Genomic DNA, 27,656 nt, shown 5'->3' with positions numbered 1-27,656 from the left:
CTTGTGACATTCATATTTGACATCATATCCACTAAGACCCCCCCCCCCCCCTCTTCCTCTCTCTGAAATACTACGGTATACATGTACAATGAAGAGAACAAATGTATGACAGGTGTAACGTGAGCATCTGAATACAATAATTCTTATTGATCATATCATTACACCACTTGCCTGACGAAATTAATCTTTTTGTAAAGTCCATATGTTTGTAATTTTCTTTAAATCATTACACCCACCTACTGTTGGCATTAAACAATAGGATATACATATATAAATATACAGAAAACATACCCCACTTCACCAGTTCCACTTGTCAGTATGTGGAGGGTACTGCTGGTGTTACTATTGGCAGTTTATTTGGAAGGTACTTGTTGCATAACTTAAAAAAGTTAAATTGTGATTTCTATTTCTCTGTTTTTAGCATTTTCACATTATATTTAATGACCATAATTTCAAATTCAACTGCAAATTCTTAGATTAAGGAAAGTGATAATGTGTATCACTATCTTAAATTTAATGTTCTCTCTTACTTTTTTGTACAAAGACGCCGCAGGGCTCCGCTTTTGGAGAAATGGCGGGAGAAGAAGGTCCAGAAATAAAGCCACGGTCACAAGAAGAGGTAATACGCTTTTGGTTGAAGTTAGATTAGTTTAAATTTTTAAAAATATTTTTTCTGGTCTTTTCAATAAAACGGAATTGGAGATGGGTAAACCCCTTTGCTGGTCGGAAAAATGAGAATTGGGTGCAATATCCGTCGTCGTTTGGTAAAAAAAAAATAGAGGTTGTGCATACCGGCTTTTGAAAACAATTGGAATTTAATTTGAAAAGAAAAGTAAATCTATTAATTGATAATTTATTATTTAGATAAAAAATATAATTTATTTGAAGATAATTATAGTAGGATCGAAGGATTATGTGTAAATACCTAACCAGTTAATTAATTATGCATGAATTAAGACAATTAAAAAGAATGCTCACAAAAATTCAATGTACAGAAACTTATTCACAACAAATCTTGACCACATTTAGGAGTATTAAGATTTTTAAAAAAATGCATTTTTCTTTAAACCTAAGATTCGAAAGGGATTCAAATGTTATCTGAAGATATGCCGAAAGAAACTTCACTTTCAAAGAATACCAATTCAGTTAATTGATATCATATTTACAAACTATGACGACATAGACATTTCCTGTTTTAGATATGCTCGGCTGCTACGAAGATTCAAGGAATAGGGTCCTGAACGGACGACGGACACACGGCAACTACATGACAGTTGGTCGCTGTAGACAAAGATGTGAGAAAGAAAGGAAACGATTTTATGGTCTTGAGGTAGTTAACTGTTATTGTCCCTAATATTTATTGGTTTTACAAAAGAGCAAATAAAATTTCCGTGTTTAAAAATCAAGTCATGAATCTTACCAGCATCACTGATAAAAGTGATAATGATAAAAAGATATTGTTGGATCAATTTACATAAAATAATTCAGGCTGGCAATGAGTGTTTCTGTGGGAATTCTATGCGGTACAAGAAACGAAAACCATTGAAAGAATGCAGGATGAAATGTAAGGGAAATAACGAGGCTTGTGGAGGCGCCTGGAGGATCTTGGTTTACAGAAATCCGAAATACCGCAGCTCAGGTGGTGAGTACTCTTTTTATTTAATTTGTTGAAGTAAAAAATATCTATATACTTTGGTAATTGATTGATTTTTTTGTTGATGATTCAAATTTTAAATTGGTTTTCGGGCAAAAGCCTATTTAGATTTACAAATCCCTCAAGAAAAAAAATATTCAAAGAAACGTTATTCTATTTTTTTTTCAGGCAAAAGAAAAGGGAACATCAGAAGAAAAGGTAAGCAATTTACTTAAATTAAATGTTGATGGTATTTGATATTACTTTCGCCCAATTGTTACAATGCATTTTCCTCTATGCGTTTGCAGCTTAAGAAATTTTACAAAATATAAGACAACAAAAAATGTATTATTTTTTTTCTGTCTAGTAAACATATTTGGTAAATTTAAGATAGAAGTATGAGGAAACCCAACGTTTGTAGGAGTTTGTAGAGAACTTTAATAAAAAGAAAACGTAATAAACGATCTTTCAATACCCTATTTTTCAACCGCTGTTAAGTATTCTGATATCTGATTTTGTCTTAAATCGTTTAAAATTCAATGAAATCAACAGGATATGTAGAACTTTGGAAGATTACCCATTTTCATCTCCTTCGCAATTTTATCCTGGCGTTTTAGTTCAAAGGGATCATAGTATTGCGATGTTGAAGTTGATACCAGCCTATTGGTGGGTGAATGTGTTGGTCTCTACCAACCTGTAAAAATGTATGAATTAACATGTGACAAAGCTTACCTTTATTTAAGATTAGATTGGCTGTTACCAAGACCCACAGAAAATTTTGTTATATAGACTAAGAACTACGGGTTTTTATTTTCTTACAGATATGGTTGGCTGCTACCAGGACTCAAGGAAAAGGGTTCTTTCTGGTCGACGGACGTCTGGTAGACACATGACAGTCGGCCGCTGTAGACGAAGATGTGAAAGAGAAAGAAAACGATTTTACGGTCTTGAGGTAGTTTTATCCCTTATTGTTTCAACGTCTTAAAGAAAGGAATTTTAACCACAGAATATTCCATGTATTGAAATGAATTCTAAATTTCTAAAGCGTAATAAAGTTGATATTTTAATTTCAAAATGATTTATTTTCAATTGCAGGCTGGTAACGCATGTTTCTGTGGGAATTCCATGCGGTACAAGAAACGAAAACCATTGAAAGAATGCAGGATGAAATGTAAGGGAAATAACGAGGCTTGTGGAGGTGCCTGGAGGATCTTAATTTACAGAAACCCGAAATATCGCAGCTCAGGTGAGTACTCCTTTTATTTAATTTGTTGAAATAAAAAATTATATCTGTATACTTTTGGAATTGATTGATTTTTTTTGTTGATGATTCAAATTTTACATTGGTTTTGGGGCAAAACATTTTTAGATTTGCAAATCCCTGAGGAAAAAAATATTCAAAGAAACGTTATTCAATTTTTTTTTCAGGCAAAAGAAAAGGGAACATCAGAAGAAAAGGTAAGCTATTTACTTAAATTAAATGTTGATGGTATTTGATATTACTTTCGCCCAATTGTTACAATGCATTTTCCTCTATGCGTTTGCAGCTTAAGAAATTTTACAAAATGTAAGACAACAAAAAATGTATTATTTTTTTTCTGTCTAGTAAACATATTTGGTAAATTTAAGATAGAAGTATGAGGAAACCCAACGTTTGTAGGAGTTTGTAGAGAACTTTAATAAAAAGAAAACGTAATAAACGATCTTTCTATACCCTATTTTTCAACCGCTGTTAAGTATTCTGATATCTGATTTTGTCTTAAATCTTTTAAAATTCAATGAAATCAACAGGATATGTAGAACTTTGGAAGATTACCCATTTTCATCTCCTTCGCAATTTTATCCTGGCGTTTTAGTTCAAAGGGATCATAGTATTGCGATGTTGAAGTTGATACCAGCCTATTGGTGGGTGAATGTGTTGGTCTCTACCAACCTGTAAAAATGTATGAATTAACATGTGACAAAGCTTACCTCTATTTCAGATTAGATTGGCTGTTACCAAGACCCACAGAAAATTTTGTTATATAGACTAAGAACTACGGGTTTTTATTTTCTTACAGATATGGTTGGCTGCTACCAGGACTCAAGGAAAAGGGTTCTTTCTGGTCGACGGACGTCTGGTAGACACATGACAGTCGGCCGCTGTAGACGAAGATGTGAAAGAGAAAGAAAACGATTTTACGGTCTTGAGGTAGTTTTATCCCTTATTGTTTCAACGTCTTAAAGAAAGGAATTTTAACCACAGAATATTCCATGTATTGAAATGAATTCTAAATTTCTAAAGCGTAATAAAGTTGATATTTTAATTTCAAAATGATTTATTTTCAATTGCAGGCTGGTAACGCGTGTTTCTGTGGGAATTCCATGCGGTACAAGAAACGAAAACCATTGAAAGAATGCAGGATGAAATGTAAGGGAAATAACGAGGCTTGTGGAGGTGCCTGGAGGATCTTAATTTACAGAAACCCGAAATACCGCAGCTCAGGTGAGTACTCCTTTTATTTAATTTGTTGAAATAAAAAATTATATCTGTATACTTTTAGAATTGATTGATTTTTTTTGTTGATGATTCAAATTTTACATTGGTTTTGGGGCAAAACATTTTTAGATTTGCAAATCCCTGAGGAAAAAAATATTCAAAGAAACGTTATTCAATTTTTTTTTCAGGCAAAAGAAAAGGGAACATCAGAAGAAAAGGTAAGCTATTTACTTAAATTAAATGTTGATGGTATTTGATATTACTTTCGCCCAATTGTTACAATGCATTTTCCTCTATGCGTTTGCAGCTTAAGAAATTTTACAAAATATAAGACAACAAAAAATGTATTATTTTTTTTCTGTCTAGTAAACATATTTGGTAAATTTAAGATAGAAGTATGAGGAAACCCAACGTTTGTAGGAGTTTGTAGAGAACTTTAATAAAAAGAAAACGTAATAAACGATCTTTCAATACCCTATTTTTCAACCGCTGTTAAGTATTCTGATATCTGATTTTGTCTTAAATCTTTTAAAATTCAATGAAATCAACAGGATATGTAGAACTTTGGAAGATTACCCATTTTCATCTCCTTCGCAATTTTATCCTGGCGTTTTAGTTCAAAGGGATCATATTATTGCGATGTTGAAGTTGATACCAGCCTATTGGTGGTTGAATGTGTTGGTCTCTACCAACCTGTAAAAATGTATGAATTAACATGTGACAAAGCTTACCTTTATTTAAGATTAGATTGGCTGTTTAGTACCAAGACCCACAGAAAAGAAGATAAAAATTTAGTTATATAGACTAAGAACTACCGGATTTTATTTTCTTATAGATATGCTTGGCTGCTACCAGGACTCAAGGAAAAGGGTTCTTTCTGGTCGACGGACGTCTGGTAGACACATGACAGTCGGCCGCTGTAGACGAAGATGTGAAAGAGAAAGAAAACGATTTTACGGTCTTGAGGTAGTTTTATCCCTTATTGTTTCAACGTCTTAAAGAAAGGAATTTTAACCACAGAATATTCCATGTATTGAAATGAATTCTAAATTTCTAAAGCGTAATAAAGTTGATATTTTAATTTCAAAATGATTTATTTTCAATTGCAGGCTGGTAACGCGTGTTTCTGTGGGAATTCCATGCGGTACAAGAAACGAAAACCATTGAAAGAATGCAGGATGAAATGTAAGGGAAATAACGAGGCTTGTGGAGGTGCCTGGAGGATCTTAATTTACAGAAACCCGAAATACCGCAGCTCAGGTGAGTACTCCTTTTATTTAATTTGTTGAAATAAAAAATTATATCTGTATACTTTTGGAATTGATTGATTTTTTTTGTTGATGATTCAAATTTTACATTGGTTTTGGGGCAAAACATTTTTAGATTTGCAAATCCCTGAGGAAAAAAATATTCAAAGAAACGTTATTCTATTTTTTTTTCAGGCAAAAGAAAAGGGAACATCAGAAGAAAAGGTAAGCTATTTACTTGAATTGAGTGTTGATTGTATTTGATATTACTTTCGCCCAATTGTTACAGTACATTTTCCTCTATGCATTTGCAGCTTAAGAAATTTTGCAAAATATAAGACACAAAAAATGTAATATTTTTTCTGTCTAGTAAATACAATTGGTAAATTTAAGATAGAAGTATGAGGAAACCCTGCGTTTGTAGGAGTTTGTAGAGAACTTTTATTAAAAGCAAATGATCTTTCTACACCCTATTTTTCAATCGCTGTTAGGTATTTTGTCTGAAGTCTTTTAGAATTCAACGAAATCAACAGGATATGTAGAACTTTGGAAGATTACCCATTTTCATCACCTTCGCAATTTTATCCTGGCGTTTTAGTTCAAAGGGATCATATTATTGCGATGTTGAAGTTGATACCAGCCTATTGGTGGGTGAATGTGTTGGTCTCTACCAACCTGTAAAAATGTATGAGTTAACATGTGACAAAGCTTACCTTTATTTCAGATTAGATTTGCTGTTACTAAGACCCGCAGAAAAGAAGATGAAAATTTTGTTATATAGACTAAGAACTACGGGTTTTTATTTTCTTACAGATATGGTTGGCTGCTACCAGGACTCAAGGAAAAGGGTTCTTTCTGGACGACGAACGTTTGGTAAACACATGACAGTCGGCCGCTGTAGACGAAGATGTGAAAGAGAAAGAAGACAATTTTACGGTCTTGAGGTAGTTTTATCCCTTATTGTTTCAACAGGAATTTTAACCACAGAATATTCTACGTGTTGAAAATAATAGTGAATTTCTAAAGCGTAATAAAGTTGATGCTTTAATTTCAAAATGATTTATTTTAAATTGCAGGCTGGTAACTCGTGTTTCTGTGGGAATTCCATGCGGTACAAGAAACGAAAACCATTGAAAGAATGCAGGATGAAATGTAAGGGAAATAACGAGGCTTGTGGAGGCGCCTGGAGGATCTTGATTTACAGAAACCCGAAATACCGCAGCTCGGGTGAGTACTACTACGATTATAGTAAGTAATTAATTGAAATTATTTGCAAATACATTGTATTGTTGAATTCTGTCGGACTGCTTTTTTAAGATATTGATGATACACTTTTACATTGATTTTCATAGGGGGAAACAAACGTATTAACAGTGACTGTCTTTATTTACAATAATATTTTACCAGAAAAAAATTCTTACGAATGTTAATAAATTGTATTATTTTTTTGCAGGCAAGGGAAAAGGGAAAATTAGACGAAAGGGTAAGATATTTACATGAATATAATGTTGATGGTGGTTATATAGCTTCCGCCCATTGGTAACAATACGGTTTTGCCTGGATGCAATTGCAGCACAAAGGTTCGACAAAATATGAGATAGTCTGTACATATGATCCTTGTGAATTGTTAAATTTTAATCAGAAGTACGAGAAGACTGTGAAGTTACAAATTATTATTTTTTCATAAAAGAAAACGGAGCATGTAAATTTTAAACCGGGTCCTTTTTTTTAAAATGCAAATATTGTTATCCTGATGTATGCCAAATTTGTCTCAAGTCTGTTGAAATCATTTATAAGAGTTCAAAGTTTTCATATTTTTTTCCTTGCATTTCTTCTCTTGGCATCTTATCTTGGCAGATCGAATAACTTACAGATCTAGTTTTCTGTTGGTGAATATGATGGCCTGGAAACATTTTTTCCCGAACCAGTAAAATAAGGAATCTTAATTATCTTTTAAATAAGCGTATAGCTGTTAGAAGGACTCGGGGAAAATTTGAAGCTGAAAATATAAGAATTAACAGAGCCTAATAACAATGAATTTTCTTCCAGATATGCTTGGCTGCTACCAGGACTCAAGGAAAAGGGTTCTTTCTGGTCGACGGACCTTTGGTAGACACATGACAGTCGGCCGCTGTAGACGAAGATGTGAAAGAGAAAGAAAAAGATTTTACGGTCTTGAGGTAGTTTTATCCCTTATTGTTTCAACAGGAATTTTAACCACAGAATATTCTACGTGTTGAAAATAATAGTGAATTTCTAAAGCATAATAAAGTTGATATCTAAATTTCAAAATGATTTATTTTCAATTGCAGGCTGGTAACTCGTGTTTCTGTGGGAATTCCATGCGGTACAAGAAACGAAAACCATTGAAAGAATGCAGGATGAAATGTAAGGGAAATAACGAGGCTTGTGGAGGTGCCTGGAGGATCTTGATTTACAGAAACCCGAAATACCGCAGCTCAGGTGAGTACTACTAAGATTATAGTAAGTAATCAATTGAAATTATTTGCATATACATTGTATTGTTGAATTCTGTCGGACTGCTTTTTTAAGATATTGATGATACACTTTTGCATTGATTTTCATAGGGGGAAACTTGATAACAAACGTATTTACTCTGACTGTCTTTATTTACAATAATATTTTACCTGAAAAAAATTCTTTCGAATGTTAATAAATTGTATTATTTTTTTGCAGGCAAGGGAAAAGGGAAAATAAGACGAAAGGGTAAGATATATACATGAATAAAATATTGATGGTGGTCATATTGCTTCCGCCCATTGGTAACAATACGTTTTTGCCTGGATGCAATTGCAGCACAAAGGTTCGACAAAATATGAGATAGCCTGTACATATGATCCTTGTGAATTGTTAAATTTTAATCAGAAGTACGAGAAAACTGTGAAGTTACAAATGATTATTTTTGATAAAAGAAAACGGAGCATGTAAACTTTAAACCGGGTCCTTTTTTTAAAATGCAAATATTTATCCTGATGTATGCCAAATTTGTCTCAAGTCTGTTGAAATCATAAACAAAAGCTCAAAGTTTTCATATTTATACCCCCCCCCCCCGCTTGAAAAGTGGGAGGGTATATAGTAATCGGTATTTTCGTCCGTCCGTCCGTCTGTCTGTTACGCTTTTGGGTACCCATCTCTTATCCTCAACTCCTCTCATACCACTGAAGGAAATTTAATGAAACTTTCACAGAATCTTCATTACATATTGCCATTGTGCACCTCCTATTTTGCTTTTTGATCTGACATATATTTTGGATTTTCCAGAGCAAAACATGGACACTGCCATTATATTCATATGGGAGGCGGGGGGTATCATTTAGTGAGCTCATTCCTCACAGTACCTCTAGTTTTTTCCTTGCATTTCTTTTCTTGGCATCTTAACTTGGCAGGTCGAATAACTTATAGATCTAGTTTTCTGTTGGTGAATATGATGGCCTGGAAACATTTTTTCCCGAACCAGTAAAATAAGGAATCTTAATTATCTTTTAAATAAGCGTATAGCTGTTAGAAGGACTCGGGGAAAATTTGAAGCTGAAAATATAAGAATTAACAGAGCCTAATAACAATGAATTTTCTTCCAGATATGCTTGGCTGCTACCAGGACTCAAGGAAAAGGGTTCTTTCTGGTCGACGGACCTTTGGTAGACACATGACAGTCGGCCGCTGTAGACGAAGATGTGAAAGAGAAAGAAGACAATTTTACGGTCTTGAGGTAGTTTTATCCCTTATTGTTTCAACAGGAATTTTAACCACAGAATATTCTACGTGTTGAAAATAATAATGAATTTCTAAAGCGTAATAAAGTTGATATTTGAATTTCAAAATGATTTATTTTCAATTGCAGGCTGGTAACGAGTGTTTCTGTGGGAATTCCATGCGGTTCAAGAAACGAAAACCATTGAAAGAATGCAGGATGAAATGTAAGGGAAATAACGAGGCTTGTGGAGGTGCCTGGAGGATCTTGATTTACAGAAACCCGAAATACCGCAGCTCAGGTGAGTACTACTAAGATTATAGTAACTAATTGATTGAAATTATTTGCATATACATTGTATTGTTGAATTCTGTCGGACTGCTTTTTTAAGATATTGATGATACACTTTTGCATTGATTTTCATAGGGGGAAACTTGATAACAAACGTATTAACAGTGACTGCCTTTATTTAAAATAATATTTTACCTGAAAAAAGATTCTTACGAATGTTAATAAATTGTATTATTTTTTTGCAGGCAAGGGAAAAGGGAAAATTAGACGAAAGGGTAAGATATTTATATGAATAAAATATTGATGGTGGTCATATTGCTTCTGCCTATTGGTAACAATACGTTTTCCCTGGATGCTATTGCAGCAGAAAGGTTCGACAAAATACCTGTACATATGATCCTTGTGAATTCTTAAATTTTAATCAGAAGAACGAGAAAACTGTGAAGTTACAAATGATTATTTTTAATAAAAGAAAATGGAGTACGTTAACTTTAATTCCGGGTCCTTTTTTAAAATGCAAATATTGTTATCCTGAGGTATGCCAAATTTGTCTCAAATCTGTAGAAATCATACACAAAAGCTCAAAGTTTTCATATTTTTTCCTTTCCATTTCTTCTCTCGGCATCTTAACTTGGCAGGTCGAATAACTTATAGATCTAGTTTTCTGATGGTGAATATGATGGCTTAGAAACATTTTTTTATATCCATAAATTTTCCTGATAATGTGACAAGACAATTCTGGCTATTCGAAGCTCGTTTTTGCGTAACCTTTTGTATAAAATTATTAAAAACACAATTGAGTGAAACTGTCTTTTCCGGAACCAGTACAATAAGGAATCTTAATTATCTTTTAAATAAGAGTAGCTGTTAGAAGGGCTCTGGGAAAATTAGAAGATGAAAATAGAAGAATTTACAGAGCCTAATGATAATGAATTTTCATATAGATATGGTTGGCTGCTACCAGGACTCAAGGAAAAGGGTTCTTTCTGGACGACGGACGTTCGGTAAACACATGACAGTTGGCCGCTGTAGACGAAGATGTGAAAGAGAAAGAAAACAATTTTACGGTCTTGAGGTAGTTTTATCCCTTATTGCTTCAATGTCTTAAAAAAAAAGGAATTTGAACCACAGCATATTCTACGTGTTGAAAATAATAGTGGATTTCTAAAGCGTAATAATGTTGATATTTAAATTTCAAAATGATTTATTTTCAATTGCAGGCTGGTAACGAGTGTTTCTGTGGGAATTCCATGCGGTACAAGAAACGAAAACCATTGAAAGAATGCAGGATGAAATGTAAGGGAAATAACGAGGCTTGTGGAGGCGTCTGGAGGATCTTGATTTACAGAAACCCGAAATATCGCAGCTCAGGTGAGTACTACTAAGATTATAGTGAGTAATTGATTGAAATTATGGGTCAACTCCAATATAAGGGTATGTAGTCCCTGTGCGGAAGCTTTATGTATAAAAGTGGTGATTCGGTTCTACTGTCAACCGGGAACAGTTGACATTTAACCATTTCTACTGTCAACTGGGAACAGTTGACATTTAACCATTTCTACTGTCGACCGGGGACAGTTGACAGTTGACATTTAACCATTTCTACTGTCGACCAGGGACGGTTGACAGTTGACATTTAACCATTTCTACTGTCAACCGGGGACAGTTGACAGTTGACATTTAACCATTTCTACTGTCGACCGGGGACAGTTGACAGTTGGTTAGTCTCGCATACATAACTGTAATGTGATTAGGGTTAGTCTCACATTTATAGCTGTAATTAGGGTTAGTCTCTTATTAAAAGCTGTGATTAGGGTTAGTCTTGTATAAATAACTGTGATTAGGGTTAGTGTCGCATTTATAGCTGTGATTAGGGTTAGTTTCGCATTTATAGCTGATTAGGGTTAGTTTCACATTTATAGCTGTGATTAGGGTCAGTGTCCCCAGTCCATAGTAGATCATATGGAAAGTGTCAACTGTCAACCGTTGCATATATATTGTTGAATTCCGTCGGATTGCCTTTTTTCCATAGATGATACATTTTTGAATTGGTATTCAGGGGGAAATATGATTACAAACATATTAACAGTGACCGTCATTATTTACAATAATATAAATTTAACCTGAAAAAATTCTGACAATTTTAAATATATTGTGTATTATTTCTTTGCAGACAAAGGAAAAATTAGGCGAAAGGGTAAGATATTACTTTACTTAAACATTGATGGTGATTATATATCTTCCGCCTGTTGGTAACAATACTTTTTTCCTCGATGCAAATGCAGCATCAAGGTTTGACAAAATAAAAGATAGTTTGTACTCTGTACACATACATGTAGTTGTGGTGAATTCTTAAACTTAAATCAGAAGTATGACAAAACAGTTAAGTATTGCAGAAAATTACTTGTAATGAAAGAAAATGAAACACATAAACTTTAACCCCCGCCTTTTTAAAAAAATGCAATTACTGTTATCTAAATATATGACAACGATGTCTCAAGTAGTATACACATAAAAACATTAAGACTTCTATGGTTAAGAAAGTTTTCATATTTTTTTCTTTTTTGTTTTTTTTTCTGGCTTCTGGCATTTCAAATTGACGTCGAATTATTGATAGGCCTAGTCGTCGTTTGATGAATCTGATGGTCTGTAAAAGTTTTTCCCGAACCTGTATAAAAGGAATCTTAACTATCTTTTAGATAAGTATAGCTGTTAGAAGAACTCGAGGAAAAAAGAAGCTGGAAATATAAAACTTTACGGAGCCTAAAAATAATGAATTTTCTTACAGATATGCTTGGCTGCTACCAGGACTCTAGGAAAAGGGTTCTTTCTGGACGACGGACGTTTGGTAAACACATGACAGTCGGCCGCTGTAGACGAAGATGTGAAAGAGAAAGAAAACAATTTTACGGTCTTGAGGTAGTTTTTCCCTTTATTGTTTCAATGTCTTGTAGATAGGAATTTTAACCACAGAATATTCCATATGCTGAAACTACTAATTAATTTCTAAAACGTTATAAAGTATATATTCTAATTTTAAAATGATTTGTTTTAAATTGCAGGCTGGTAATGAGTGTTTCTGTGGGAATTCCATGCGGTTCAGGAAACGAAAGCCATTGAAAGAATGCAGGATGAAATGTAAGGGAAATACCGAGGCTTGTGGAGGCGTCTGGAGGATCTTGATTTACAGAAACCCGAAATTCCGCAGCTCAGGTGAGTACTACTAAGATTATAGTAAGTAATTGATTGAAATTATTTGCATATATTGTTGAATTCCGTCGGACTGCCTTTTTTTACATAGATGATACATTTTTGAATTGGTATTCAGAGGGAAATATGATTACAAACGTATTAACAGTGACCGTCTTTATTTACAATAATATTTAACCTGACAAAATTCTGACAATTTCAAATATATTGTATTATTTCTTTGCAGACAAAGCGAAAATTAGGCTAAAGGGTAAGATATTTACTTTACTTAAACATTGATGGTGATTATATATCTTCCGCCTGTTGGTAACAATACTTTTTTCCTCGATGCAAATGCAGCATCAAGGTTTGGCAAAATAAAAGATAGTCTGTACACATACATGTAGTTGTGGTGAATTCTTAAACTTAAATCAGAAGTATGAGAAAACAGTTAAGTTGCAGAAGATTATTTGTAATAATAGAAAACGGAACACATAAACTTTAATCCCGGCCTTTTTTAAAAATGCACTTACTGTTACCTAAATATATGGCAACGATGTCTCAAGTCTGTTGAAATCATACACATAAAAATTTAAGACTTCTATGATGAAGAAAGTTTTCTTTTTTTTTTCTTTTTTTTTTTTGCTTCTGGCATTTCAAATTGACGTCGAATTATTGATAGGCCGAGCCGTCGTTTGATGAATCTGCTGGTCTGTAAACGTTTTTCCCGAACCTGTAAACAAGAAATCTTAATTATCTTTTAGATAAGCTTAGCTCTTAAAAGGACTCGAGGACTCAATGAAAAGGAGCTGGAAATATAAAACTTTACGAAGACTACAAATAATGATTTTCTTACAGATATGCTTGGCTGCTACCAGGACTCAAGGAAAAGGGTTCTTTCTGGACGACGGACGTTTGGTAAACACATGACAGTCGGCCGCTGTAGACGAAGATGTGAAAGAGAAAGAAAACAATTTTACGGTCTTGAGGTAGTTTTTCCCTTTATTGTTTCAACGTCTTGTAGAAAGGAATTTTAACCACAGAATATTCCATATGCTGAAACTAATGATGAATTTTTAAAACGTTATAAAATATGTATTCTAACTTTGAAATGATTTGTTTTAAATTGCAGGCTGGTAATGAGTGTTTCTGTGGGAATTCCATGCGGTTCAAGAAACGAAAACCTTTGAAAGAATGCAGGATGAAATGTAAGGGAAATAACGAGGCTTGTGGAGGCGTCTGGAGGATCTTGATTTACAGAAACCCGAAATTCCGCAGCTCAGGTGAGTACTACTAAGATTATAGTAAGTAATTGATTGAAATTATTTGCAAATATTGTTGAATTCCGTCGAAGTGCCTTTTTTTCTATAGATGATATATTTTTGAATTGGTATTCAGAGGGAAATATGATTACAAACGTATTAACAGTGACCGTTTTTTAACCAGAAAAAATTCTGACAATTTTAAATATATTGTATTATTTCTTTGCAGACAAAGGAAAAATTAGGCGAAAGGGTAAGATATTTACTTTACTTAAACATTGATGGTGATTATATATCTTCCGCCTATTGGTAACAATACTTTTTTCCTCGATGCAAATGCAGCATCAAGGTTTGACAAAATATAAGATAATCTGTACACATACATGTAGTTGTGGTGAATTCTTACATTTAAATCAGAAGTATGAGAAAACAGTTAAGTTGCAGAAGATTATTTGTAATAAAAGAAAACGGAACACATAAACTTTAATCCCGGCCTTTTTTAAAAATGCAATTACTGTTACCTAAATATATGGCAACGATGTCTCAAGTCTGTTGAAATCATACACATAAAATTTAAGACTTGTATGGTGAAGAAAGTTTTCATATTTTTTCTTTTTTGCATTTTTTTTTTGCTTCTGGCATTTCAAATTGACGTTGAAATATTGATAGGCCGAGCCGTCGTTTGATGAATCTGATGGTCTGTAAAAGTTTTTCCCGAACCTGTAAACAAGGAATCTTAATTATCTTTTAGATAAGGTTAGCTCTTAGAAGGACTCAATGAAAAGGAGCTGGGAATATAAAACTTTACGAAGACTAAAAATAATGATTTTCTTACAGATATGCTTGGCTGCTACCAGGACTCTAGGAAAAGGGTTCTTTCTGGACGACGGACGTTTGGTAAACACATGACAGTCGGCCGCTGTAGACGAAGATGTGAAAGAGAAAGAAAACAATTTTACGGTCTTGAGGTAGTTTTTCCCTTTATTGTTTCAACGTCTTGTAGAAAGGAATTTTAACCACAGAATATTCCATATGCTGAAACTAATAATGAATTTCTAAAACGTTATAAAGTATATATTCTTACTTTGAAATGATTTGATTGAAATTGCAGGCTGGTAACGAGTGTTTCTGTGGGAATTCCATGCGGTTCAAGAAACGAAAACCATTGAAAGAATGCAGGATGAAATGTAAGGGAAATAACGAGGCTTGTGGAGGCGTCTGGAGGATCTTGATTTACAGAAACCCGAAATTCCGCAGCTCAGGTGAGTACTACTAAGATTATAGTAAGTAATTAATTGAAATTCTTTGCAAATATTGTTGAATTCCGTCGGACTGCCTTTTTTTCCATAGATGATACATTTTTGAATTGGTATTCAGGGGGAAATATGATTACAAACATATTAACAGTGACCGTCTTTATTTACAATAATATTTAACCTAAAAAATTCTGACAATTTTAAATATATTGTATTATTTCTTTGCAGACAAAGGAAAAATTAGGCGAAAGGGTAAGATATTTACTTTACTTAAACATTGATGGTGATTATATATCTTCCGCCTATTGGTAACAATACTTTTTTTCCTTGATGCAAATGCAGCATCAAGGTTTGGCAAAATAAAAGATAGTTTGTTCTCTGTACACATACATGTAGTTGTGGTGAATTCTTAAATGTAAATCAGAAGTATGACAAAACAGTTAAGTTAATGCAAATTATTATTGGAAATAAAAGAAAACGGAACACTTAAACTTTAACCCCGGCCTTTTTTTAAAAATACAATTACCGTTATCTACGTATATGGCAATGATGTCTCAAGTCTGTTGAAATCATACATATAAAAACATTAAGACTTGTATGGTTAAGAAAGTTTTCATATTTCTTCTTTTTTGCATTTTTTTTTGCTTCTGGCATTTCAAATTGACGTCGAATTATTGATAGGCCAAGCCGTCGTTTGATTAATCTGATGGTCTGTAAAAGTTTTGCCGTCCCTGTATACAAGGAATCTTAATTATCTTTTTAGATAAGCATAGCTCTTAGAAGGACTCGAGGAAAAAGAAGCTGGAAATGTAAAACTAAAAATAAGTATTTTCTTACAGATATGCTTGGCTGCTACCAGGACTCTAGGAAAAGGGTTCTTTCTGGACGACGGACGTTTGGTAAACACATGACAGTCGGCCGCTGTAGACGAAGATGTGAAAGAGAAAGAAAACAATTTTACGGTCTTGAGGTATTTCTCCCTTATTGTTTCAAATTTTTAAAGAAAGGAATTTTAACCACAGAATATTCCAACTTTCCCTGTATTGTTTCAACGTCTTGTAGAAAGAAATTTTAACCACAGAATATTCCACATGCTCAAACTAATAAATTGCAGGCTGGTAACGAGTGTTTCTGTGGGAATTCCATGCGGTTCAAGAAACGAAAACCATTGAAAGAATGCAGGATGAAATGTAAGGGAAATAACGAGGCTTGTGGAGGCATCTGGAGGATCTTGATTTACAGAAACCCGAAATTCCGCAGCTCAGGTGAGTACTACTAAGATTATAGTAAGTAATGAATTGAAATTATTTGCATATACATGTATTGTTGAATTCCGTCGGACTACCTTTTTTTCCATTCATGATACATTTTTGAATTGGTATTCAGGGGGAAATATGATTACAAACATATTAACATTGACTGTCTTTATTTACAATAATATTCAACCAGAAAAAAATTCTGACAGTTTTAAATATATTGTATTATTTCTTTGCAGACAAAGGAAAAATTAGGCGAAAGGGTAAGATATTTACTTTACTTAAACATTGATGGTGATTATATATCTTCCGCCTATTGGTAACAATACTTTTTTCCTCGATGCAAATGCAGCATCACGGTTTGACAAAATATAAGCCTGTACTCTGTACACATACATGTAGTTGTGGTGAATTCTTAAATCTAAATCAGAAGTATGACAAAACAGTTAAGTTAATGCAGAAGATTATTTGAAATAAAAGAAAACGAAACACATAAACTTGAACCCCAGCCTTTTTTCAAAATGCCATCACTGTTATCTAAATATATGGCAACGATGTCTCAAGTCTGTTGAAATTACACATAAAAACATTTAGACTTCTATGGTTAAGAAAGTTTTCATACTTTTTTTTTTTTGCATTTTTTTTTGCTTCTGGCATTTCAAATTGACGTCGAATTATTGAAAGGCCTAGTCGTCGTTTGATGAATCTGATGGTCTGTAAAAGTTTTTCCCGAACCTGTAAACAAGGAATCTTAATTATCTTTTAGATAAGGTTAGCTCTTAGAGGGACTCGAGGAAAAGGAGCTGGAAATATAAAACTTTACGAAGACTAAAAATAATGATTTTCTTACAGATATGCTTGGCTGCTACCAGGACTCTAGGAAAAGGGTTCTTTCTGGACGACGGACGTTTGGTAAACACATGACAGTCGGCCGCTGTAGACGAAGATGTGAAAGAGAAAGAAAACAATTTTACGGTCTTGAGGTAGTTTTTCCCTTTATTGTTTCAACGTCTTGTAGAAAGGAATTTTAACCACAGAATATTCCATATGCTGAAACTACTAATTAATTTCTAAAACGTTATAAAGTATATATTCTAATTTTAAAATGATTTGTTTTAAATTGCAGGCTGGTAATGAGTGTTTCTGTGGGAATTCCATGCGGTTCAGGAAACGAAAACCATTGAAAGAATGCAGGATGAAATGTAAGGGAAATAACGAGGCTTGTGGAGGCGTCTGGAGGATCTTGATTTACAGAAACCCGAAATACCGCAGCTCAGGTGAGTACTACTAAGATTATAGTAAGTAATTAATTGAAATTATTTGCATATATTGTTGAATTCCGTCGGACTGCCTTTTTTACATAGATGATATATTTTGAATTGGTATTCAGAGGGAAATATGATTACAAACGTATTAACAGTGACCGTCTTTATTTACAATAATATTTAACCTGAAAAAATTCTGACAATTTTAAATATATTGTATTATTTCTTTGCAGACAAAGGAAAAATTAGGCGAAAGGGTAAGATATTTACTTTACTTAAACATTGATGGTGATAATATATCTTCCGCCTATTGGTAACAATACTTTTTTCCTCGATGCAAATGCAGCATCAAGGTTTGACAAAATATAAGATAGTCTGTACTCTGTACACATACATGTAGTTGTGGTGAATTCTTAAATCTAAATCAGAAGTATGACAAAACAGTTAAGTATTGCAGAAAATTACTTGTAATAAAAGAAAATGAAACACATAAACTTTAATCCCCGCCTTTAAAAAAAAAAGCAATTACTGTTATCTAAATATATGGCAACGATGACTCAAGTAGTATACAAAAAAAAACATTAAGATTTCTATGGTTAAGAAAGTTTTCATATTTTTTTTCTTTTTTGCAATTTTTTTTTTTTTTTTTTTTTTTTTTTTGCTTCTGGCATTTCAAATTGACGTCGAATTATTGATATTCCTAGTCGTCGTTTGATGAATCTGATGGTCTGTAAAAGTTTTTCCCGAACCTGTAAACAAGGAATCTTAATTATCTTTTAGATAAGGTTAGCTCTTAGAGGGACTCGCAGGAAAAATTGGAGCTGGAAATATAAAACTTTACGAAGACTAAAAATAATGATTTTCTTACAGATATTCTTCTCTGCTCCTAGGTATTAAATAAACTACCAGGAATTTTAGGAAAAGGGTTCTTTCTGGGACGGACGTTTGGTAAATACATGAAAATACAGTCGGCCGCTGTATTCGAAGATGTGAAAGAGAAAGAAAACAATTTTACGGTCTTGAGGTAGTTTTTCCCTTTATTGTTTCAACGTCTTGTAGAAAAATTTTAACCACAGAATATTATATGCTGAAACTACTAAATTAATTTCTAAAACGTTATAAAGTATATATTCTAATTTTAAAATGATTTGTTTTAAATTGCAGGCTGGTAATGAGTGTTTCTGTGGGAATTCCATGCGGTTCAGGAAACGAAAACCATTGAAAGAATGCAGGATGAAATGTAAGGGGAATAACGAGGCTTGTGGAGGCGTCTGGAGGATCTTGATTTACAGAAACCCGAAATACCGCAGCTCAGGTGAGTACTACTAAGATTATAGTAAGTAATTGATTGAAATTATTTGCATATATTGTTGAATTCCGTCGGACTGCCTTTTTTCCATAGATGATACATTTTTGAATTGGTATTCAGAGGGAAATATGATTACAAACGTATTAACAGTGACCGTCTTTATTTACAATAATATTTAACCTGAAAAAATTCTGACAATTTTAAATATATTGTATTATTTCTTTGCAGACAAAGGAAAAATTAGGCGAAAGGGTAAGATATTTACTTTACTTAAACATTGATGGTGATAATATATCTTCTGCCTATTGGTAACAATACTTTTTTCCTCGATGCAAATGCAGCATCAAGGTTTGACAAAATAAAAGATAGTTTGTACACATATATGTAGTTGTGGTGAATTCTTAAATCTAAATCAGAAGTATGACAAAACAGTTAAGTATTGCAGAAAATTACTTGTAATGAAAGAAAATGAAACACATATAAACTTTAACCCCGCCTTTTTAAAAAAAAAATGCAATTACTGTTATTTGGCAATATTTGGCAATCAATAAACCAAGCTAAATATGGCAATTGGAATTTCCCCTACCTTGCGTATGTCTCAAGTCTGTTGAAATTACACATAAAAACATTAAGACTCCTATGGTTAAGAAAGTTATCATATTTTTTCTTTTCAATTGGAAAGTTTTTTTGACCTTTTTTGTTTTTTTGCTTCTGGCATTTCAAATTGACGTTGAATTATTGATAGGCCTAGCCGTCGTTTGATGAATGTGATGGTCTGTAAACGTTTTTCCCGAACCTGTAAACAAGGAATCTTAATTATCTTTTAGATAAGCTTAGCTCTTATCTTTAAGATAAGCTTAGCTCTTAATAGGACTCAATGAAAAGGAGCTGGAAATATAAAACTTTACGAAGACTAAAAATAATGATTTTCTTACAGATATGCTTGGCTGCTACCAGGACTCTAGGAAAAGGGTTCTTTCTGGAAAACGGACGTTTGGTAAACACATGACAGTTGGCCGCTGTAGACGAAGATGTGAAAGAGAAAGAAAACAATTTTACGGTCTTGAGGTAGTTTTTCCCTTTTGTTTCAACGTCTTGTAGAAAGGAATTTTAACAACAGAATATTCCATATGCTGAAACTAATAATGAATTTCTAAAATGTTATAAAGTATATATTCTAATTTTAAAATGATTTGATTGAAATTGCAGGCTGGTAACGAGTGTTTCTGTGGGAATTCCATGCGGTTCAAGAAACGAAAACCATTGAAAGAATGCAGGATGAAATGTAAGGGAAATAACGAGGCTTGTGGAGGCGTCTGGAGGATCTTGATTTACAGAAACCCGAAATACCGCAGCTCAGGCTCAGGTGAATACTGTTGAATTTATAGTTATTAATTGATTGAAATTCAAAACAGAGAAATATAAGAAAGAGCAAAAATTGATGGTATATGTACTATAAACTGATGATACCTTTAATGGAAAAAAAGATGCACATTGTTAAAAAACACATCTATTTCACATACTGTATTCCTTTAAAAAAAACCATGTCTCTTTTTTTTTAATTTGTTGTTAAATTGAAAGACAAGTTTGCAAATTAGATGAAATATCAATAATTTTGAAAATGATATGCATGTACATTCTGAGATCATGTCTTGAAAGTGATTATCCATTATCATATACAAAAAGAAATCAACAGTTTGGATTTGCTTTTTTTTCAAATAATGAAAAAGGTATTATTCGATTTGACAGGAAACTAAAGTATGTCTAGGGCAAATAATGCTTTATATCTTCACTTTATGTTTGGGGTTAGTTACTCTAAGTCAATAAAACTGATTACCCTTTATTTAAGCAGAGGCTCTGAAAATGTGAAAAGACCACCAGATCTTATTGTGTTCATAGTATTAAAGTACTTTGGAATTAGCTCCTCCACAAATTTCAACTAACTGTGCATAGTCATTGTTTTTGATTCAAGCAAAATGCAGAATGGTAGCAGAAGCTACTAGTAATCACCACTAGAATTAACTCAACACTTATGTATATATGTACAATATGCTTGGAATTTCATTTCAGGATTCGTAGGATGTTACAAGGACGGCTGGTATAGGACTCTAGGTGGCGCTTTTAGGCGGAGTAGACGCATGACAGTCAAAAGATGTATTAAAATTTGTAAACGTAAAAGGAATAGATTCGCTGGAGTAGAGGTATGCTTACATCAGAGAAAAAGAAAGAGATCTTGATAGATAGTAGTAATGGAAATACTAAGATATCTCTGAGTATATGATCAAAAAATATTTTCAAGGACTTTCATTTTTTATTTCATTAAAATGGTGTAGAATATTCGGCATTTGATTAATGGGGTATTTTGGTGAACCAATTTTTGTTTCACTCTTTAAATACAATAGTAACAACAATTTTACCTTCATGCACTGACATTTTATTTTACAAAGCACATATGATGCTGATCGTGTTGAAAAAGAATAACAGGAGCGTATAATCTGACACAATGTTCTTGTTTTAAAAATAAATAAAAAACTTCCTTAAACCCAGAAAGAACACCTCCACAGACGTTCCATATGATATTTGGTGAATTTCAGTTGTCCGTGTACATAAATACGACGATATGACTCTAGAATGTTGTTTTTGGTAAAAAGAAAAAAAATTATCAAATTGTTTAACAAATAGATGAACCCAAATACAAATAACTGTAGGATCAGTGTTAAACTTGTATGTGAGTGAAAGGAAGCAATGAAAAGGGTGAAGATAACGACCAGTGATCGATCTGAAACAATTTAAATAACAATTTTGAATTTAGTATATAAAGAGAACAAAAACACTGACATTTGTAAATTCTGGAAAGGGGGTCAAGTGACTAGGAAGAGGTATATATTCCCTGTCAACCGGTCATAACAGCCGTAAGCCGTATGAATTGACAGAACCGTAGTCAAATTCAGTATAAAAAGTAAGGCCTAGCAATTGGTATTACACAATTCAACAAAAATAATATGGTAAAGTGTTGATTTCATTTGCTAAATACTTGTAGGACATTATTACTTAGTAAGTAACTTAATAATTTAATTTCCCAGAATGGGGTGGAATGTTTCTGTGGAAATTCTCTTCGCCGGAAGAAGAGGGTTGCCAACTCACAGTGTAAAATGCCGTGTGGTGGGCGCAGAAACCAAGGGTGTGGTGGAAGATGGAGGATTGCTATTTATAAGACAAACGTTAAAAGAGGTAAAAAAAAAAAAAGAAAGAAGCAAAAGGAAGAAAGGTCAAGTCATCTATTTTTTTGAAATCTATTGCTAATTTTTTTAAGAACATCATATAACCCTAAGTATTAACGAAGTATATCAGTATGTTATTGTTGTGTTGCTATGAAGACCATGAAAAAATCATGATCATGCTAAAAAAAAAAGTATTAGCAGAGATTGGCTCTTTAAAACATTACGCGTATATTGTGAAAGATTTATAGTATCACTATCAGAAAGTGTCTTCGACTTCCTTTCTGTACCTCCATATTACCAAAGGTATAATTAGAAAAAAAAAGAACTTTATGTTTGCCCCTCCCTGAAATAGATAAACATTAAATCATAATTTTATTTTTATTTGCAAAGGAAATAATTGTGGAAGACATAAGAAATGTCACTCAAAAGCAAGATGCATCAATGGAGAATGTCGATGTAACAAGGGATACACAGGGGACGGCGTTAAGAGATGCTACCGTAATCCTTCTTTCTTAATCTTTACTGTTATAATTCGATATTATTAAGTTGGTATTCAAATAGACTCCATGTTAATAACGATTTAAACCACTAATTACTGTAGAAACCTGTACCTGTTCAGCTTCTGGAGATCCTCACTATAGAACCTATGATGGTCAGATGATACACTTCATGGGTAACTGTAAATACACCCTGACTAAAGTCAAAAATACCAATTCTAACGTCTTCAACGTGGAAGTCAAGAACGAATACCGCGGCAGATCTCGTTCTGTGTCCTATACAAGGCTGGTGGACGTCAAATTAGGAAAAAACACCATTCGTCTGCACAAGAAACACCAAGTATATGTAAGTTGAAAAAGAATTAAGCGTCCTCAGCAATGCTATAAAATTTGAATAATATCAAAATTTTGATGATACTAGTATTTTGATTATTTCATGCTCGAGAAAGTATAAAAAATTGTAACGTTTGATTTAAAAAATAAAAATTCAGAGTATTCCAAAAATTTCTTCAGCTAAATGGATTAAGAATATTCCTACCTTTCACAAAACGTGGCGAGTTCAGAATTTTTAGAAGCGGTAACAAAGTCAAGGTCATAGCCAGTACTAACGATGGAGATGGGGTTGTCGTTTGGGACGGCTCGAGCGCAGTCACTGTGACTGTTCCAAAAAGTCTCGGACGTCGTATGATAGGACTTTGTGGGGACTGCAACGGGAAGAAAGATGATTTCCGTACAAAAGATGGAATAGATGTGTATAGGGACCCGAAAAAATTCATCAAGATTGGCAACAGTTATACTGTGAAAGATGATACTGACCAAAGACATAAGAGGTACCTCCAAAATATTAAATTATAATGTTGCCTATCTAGAATTATTATTCGTCCATTTGAAGTGAAAATAACTTGAGGGGAAAAAAGCACCGCATCTCTTTCAACCATCTCTAGATTACTATAGTAGTTCATTTGAAATTAATGTTCTTTTGCAGTTGTGAGGTAAATGAACCACCGAATAAATGCACACCAGAACTGCGAAGAAAAGCAATGGATAGCACAGTATGTGGTTTTCTTAATCCAGAGAAGAAAGACCAAAGTCCATTCAAAGATTGTTTAGATGAGAGTCCCGCGACAAGTAAAGAAATGTTTGAAAACTGTATATTTGATTTCTGTACATATTACTCAGAAGTCTCTCAGCGGAAGAGAACGATCTGCCAGAGTATCGGCGGTTATGCCGAGTACTGTGCCGACTTGGGAATTGTTGCTATGTGGCGATCTACTGATTTCTGTCGTATGTAACCTTAGATTAATCGTTTATTGAAATTTGATTTAAGAAAGAAGATAAAGGGAACATGATTTATCAAAACATGTACCTATTTAAAAATATCTAGAAAACCTTTTTGTTTTCGGGCATTTGAAGATAAGATAATGAGGTACCTTTATCCGTTTAGCATTGCCCTGTGGTGAAAATATGGTGTATGATTCTGAGATGAGTGGCTGTCCAGCTTCATGTGTAAACCCAGACTCTGAGAAAGACTGCGATCAGCCTCCAACAGAAGGATGTCGTTGTAAGGAGGGGTTCGTCCTAAGTGATAACAAATGTGTTGAGAAGTCAAAGTGTGGGTGTAAAGGAGCAGATTCTCAATATTATCCTGTAAGCAATTAAAACATTGGTCTACCATTTTAAATTACAAACTTTCCAAAAATATTGTTCTTACCTGTATGACTGGTGACATTTAACTTTAACTAGGAATACATCATAGAATGACGTTGTAGAGCTTTTCAATTTTTCAGTCAATGACACATTGTTCCAACTCACGTTGTACTTTTGGTTTCAGTCGGCTCAGTGGCCAATATAACCTAATTAAAGTGTATCGTTATTAAAAACTAGTAGAGTCTTTGAAGAAAAAATGATAAAGGAAATGTAGCCTATTTTACTGTGACCTACACGAAATCTTCTTGGTTTCAGCTGGGAGCAACATTAACCTCCTCGGATTGTACGACAGTACAGCAGTGTAAGATGGAGGGCGGTAGTGTAGGGTTTAAGACAATTCTTACAAAACCAAGGTGTGGACAATACCAGACATGTTCTCTGTTCAATGGATCTCCGACGTGTTTGTGTCAGGAGGGATATATTTCTGACGGGGGAGATGGCTGCTTAGGTACCTATAAATTTTATGCAAAATATAATAAACATTTTGAAAATATTTTTAAAATATTTCAAATGATTTCAACAATTTTGATAGCGTATCATACAGAAAATATAATTTTTAATAATTCCTTTTCCAGAGGATAGTCCCACGTGCACTGGGGAGAAAACAGACATCAAGTGTGAGTCTTCTAGTGGGAATAAAGTGGTGTGTACTGTTCCTAATGCGAAAGCCGTGCTGCATGTTAGATCCACTGCATCCGACTGTAAGTATGGATCAACATACGGAATCTCCGGCGATGGCGTCTGGGTGTCGCTGACATGCAGAGGAACCTTCTCTGTCTGTTACCTTCCAGGTATTCTGCAAATAAATTTACAATATGCTAAAAACATATTTTGGGAAATTTTGATTTATTTGCTGCATATGCTGTCTGTAAAAATGTTCTGATTTGATTTTTTCCTTATCCTTATTGCAGTACCACCCCCGTCAGACCCAGGTAAGAGTATGATTCTAGTCCATTGTATAAAAATCAATAAGCAATAAATCATCTACCAGCAAAATAGTAATTCCTTATACTTTCATTTCAGTCACACGAAATTTACATGCACATTAGGTCTCTTTAGCTCCTGACCTATCGGCTGACGAAATTTACATTCCGGTACTTTCAAAGAGATATTACAGAGAAAACAAATTTAAATTGAAATATTACACTATACTATGTAGAACATAAAAAATGATTCAATCCCATTATCATAAAATGTCTTGTCTGAAATAATCTTTTTATCATAGAACGTCTTGTCTGCTATAATCCCATCATCGTACAATTTCTTCTCTGCTATAATCCCAGCATAGAATATCATAAAATGCCCTATCGTCACAGAATGTCCATCTGATATAATCTTATTCGTCATAGAATGTCTATCACAGAATGTCTTGTCTGATGTAATAATCATCATCATCATATAATGTCTTGACTGTCTGATGTAATCCCATTATCACAGAATGTCCTGTCTGATACAGTCTTATCATCCTATAGAATGTCTTGCTCATGATGATCCCCTTGGAAAGAGGTACCAAGGCACCATGTCCTCTACAGAGTTGGGCTACACGTGTCAGAAATGGTCCTCTCAGTCGCCACACGGGCATTCTTATCTGAAAACCTTGGACAACAACCACTGTAGAAATCCGGACAATGAGAAGGCAGCGTGGTGTTATACCACTGATCCCAAAAAGAGATGGGACTACTGCCATATCCCAGTCTGTCGTACGTAAACGGTTAATCTGGCCTTCATATTGTTTCTCTCGATATGTTTTATGATTATTATTATTTCATTATTCACCGTATACGTATATATGTTGATGTTTAATATAGTTTATAAATACTGTAGAGCATATGGGCTTTAAAATCGTGGAAATTATTATTCATTGTTAAAAAAAAAAATTCGATCAAAATACAAATACTTTTTTTTATGTTCTCTTAGAAAAAGAATGGTTTTCATTGTAAATAATTTTATCATCATGGCATTATAACTTTAACTAAATGCATAATGAATTTTATTTTGATTCACAGCGGGTGCAACACCAGTCGTAAGTGTTGATGGTAAGTTTGTTTTATTGGTGCTAATTTGTATTTTTTTAAGATAACAGCAGAATATTAGATGAACTTTTTTAGCCCTTACTCTTATTACTTACTCCTAATATATAGAATGCCTCAATGCTGGTGATCCGAGAGGACTGAAATATAATGGTTACAAAAACACGACGAAATCAGGCAAAGCATGCCAGGAGTGGGGACGACAGAGACCTCACAGTCATCCTTTCCAAAGATTGGCAGATCAAAGTAACTTTTGTAGAAATCCCGATAACGAACCTGCCCCCTGGTGCTACACAACGTCCAGTGCCACTCGGTGGGAATTCTGTAGCATTCCGGATTGCGGTTAGTTCTTAAGACGACATTTCGTTCAGAAGTATGATATTTGTGAATTCATTGGTTGAGGAATAATATCAATTGAGGATGATTGGATGGTTTTGTAATAAAAAAAAAATACAGTTTTCGCAAAAGTTGCTTCTTGAATGTTGAACATGAAATTGAATATTCTTTTTATTTTTATTCCTAACAGGCGAATGTGACATCAAGCAAGAGAGAAGTTTGCAATGTGAAATCGTTTATAAGGTGACTGGCAAGTGTTACTTTGCCTCTAGTGCTCTCAGCAAATGCAAGTTCACCGTGCGTTTGAACGAATACAGAGTACATGGCTTGTCGGAAGCTGTGGTACAGAAGGATGGCAAAACACACACTCTCCGTGCAGGGGATACCCATAAAAGTTGTGCCTCGTTTGAGATGCGCTCCAACACTCTGTACGTAGTGGAGAAGCTTTGTGACGAAAAGTGTCCAGAATCTCAAGTTATTTTAAACTGAAGACACAGTGAAACTTGTTCTTTTCAGTTTTCTTCCTGTTCTTCATTCTTTACTTAGATTCAAAATAAAGTGTTCAGCAAAGTCAGCTTATTTTATTTACGTTCTATTTTACCACTGAACTTCTCATTAATTTCAATAGTAATGAATTCCTCCTAAATACAAATATTTTGAAAGTGAACTGGTATATGTCTAAATTCAATTAAACTTTTTGGGGGAAAGTGGTCATATATCAATGTCGGTATTGGTCATGTCAGAGAAATATTCTGTGATGTTTTATTGTTTCAAAGTATCAAGGGCATGCAAGTGGTCTTAGTATATCAATGTCGGTATTGTAGCAAAAATACCGTCTGTAATTACAATTTGATATAACTGATTTTTTAACCGATTTTGCAATTGATAGGTAGATATATTCTGTGAGGTTTTATTGTTTCAAAGTATCAAGTAGACCTAAATGTAGCATAAAAATTTTTAAGTCCG

At 33.7% G+C, this 27,656-nt stretch overlaps 1 protein-coding gene across 2 annotated transcripts; it reads left to right on the top strand.

The window, feature by feature from the left end:
* Positions 1 to 272: 272 nt before the first annotated feature.
* Positions 273 to 27,264, top strand: LOC134242772 (uncharacterized). Of its 2 annotated transcripts, XM_062724898.1 has the most exons (30): positions 273 to 364; positions 545 to 619; positions 1,200 to 1,330; positions 1,489 to 1,639; positions 1,823 to 1,852; positions 2,455 to 2,585; positions 2,729 to 2,879; positions 3,062 to 3,091; positions 3,694 to 3,824; positions 3,968 to 4,118; positions 4,301 to 4,330; positions 4,948 to 5,078; positions 5,222 to 5,372; positions 5,555 to 5,584; positions 19,837 to 19,967; positions 20,109 to 20,265; positions 20,970 to 21,100; positions 21,983 to 22,130; positions 22,511 to 22,618; positions 22,722 to 22,963; positions 23,131 to 23,447; positions 23,603 to 23,901; positions 24,062 to 24,264; positions 24,580 to 24,772; positions 24,900 to 25,115; positions 25,236 to 25,256; positions 25,797 to 26,024; positions 26,331 to 26,360; positions 26,466 to 26,696; positions 26,881 to 27,264. In XM_062724898.1, exons 1-30 carry the CDS (start codon positions 319 to 321, stop codon positions 27,177 to 27,179), a joined length of 4,323 nt encoding a protein of 1,440 aa, XP_062580882.1. In that variant the 5' UTR covers positions 273 to 318; the 3' UTR covers positions 27,180 to 27,264. The 2 variants fall into 2 exon arrangements, with proteins under 2 accessions (XP_062580882.1, XP_062580883.1); XM_062724899.1 differs by lacking the exons at positions 1,489 to 1,639; positions 1,823 to 1,852; positions 2,455 to 2,585.
* Positions 27,265 to 27,656: the final 392 nt, after the last annotated feature.

The sequence above is a fragment of the Saccostrea cucullata genome, unplaced genomic scaffold, assembly GCF_032062105.1.
Source record: "Saccostrea cucullata isolate Sc308-1 unplaced genomic scaffold, CSIRO_AGI_Scuc_v1 ctg907, whole genome shotgun sequence".
In the NCBI taxonomy this organism is placed as follows: domain Eukaryota; kingdom Metazoa; phylum Mollusca; class Bivalvia; order Ostreida; family Ostreidae; genus Saccostrea; species Saccostrea cuccullata.
This window is presented reverse-complemented; position numbering and strand designations above follow the sequence as displayed.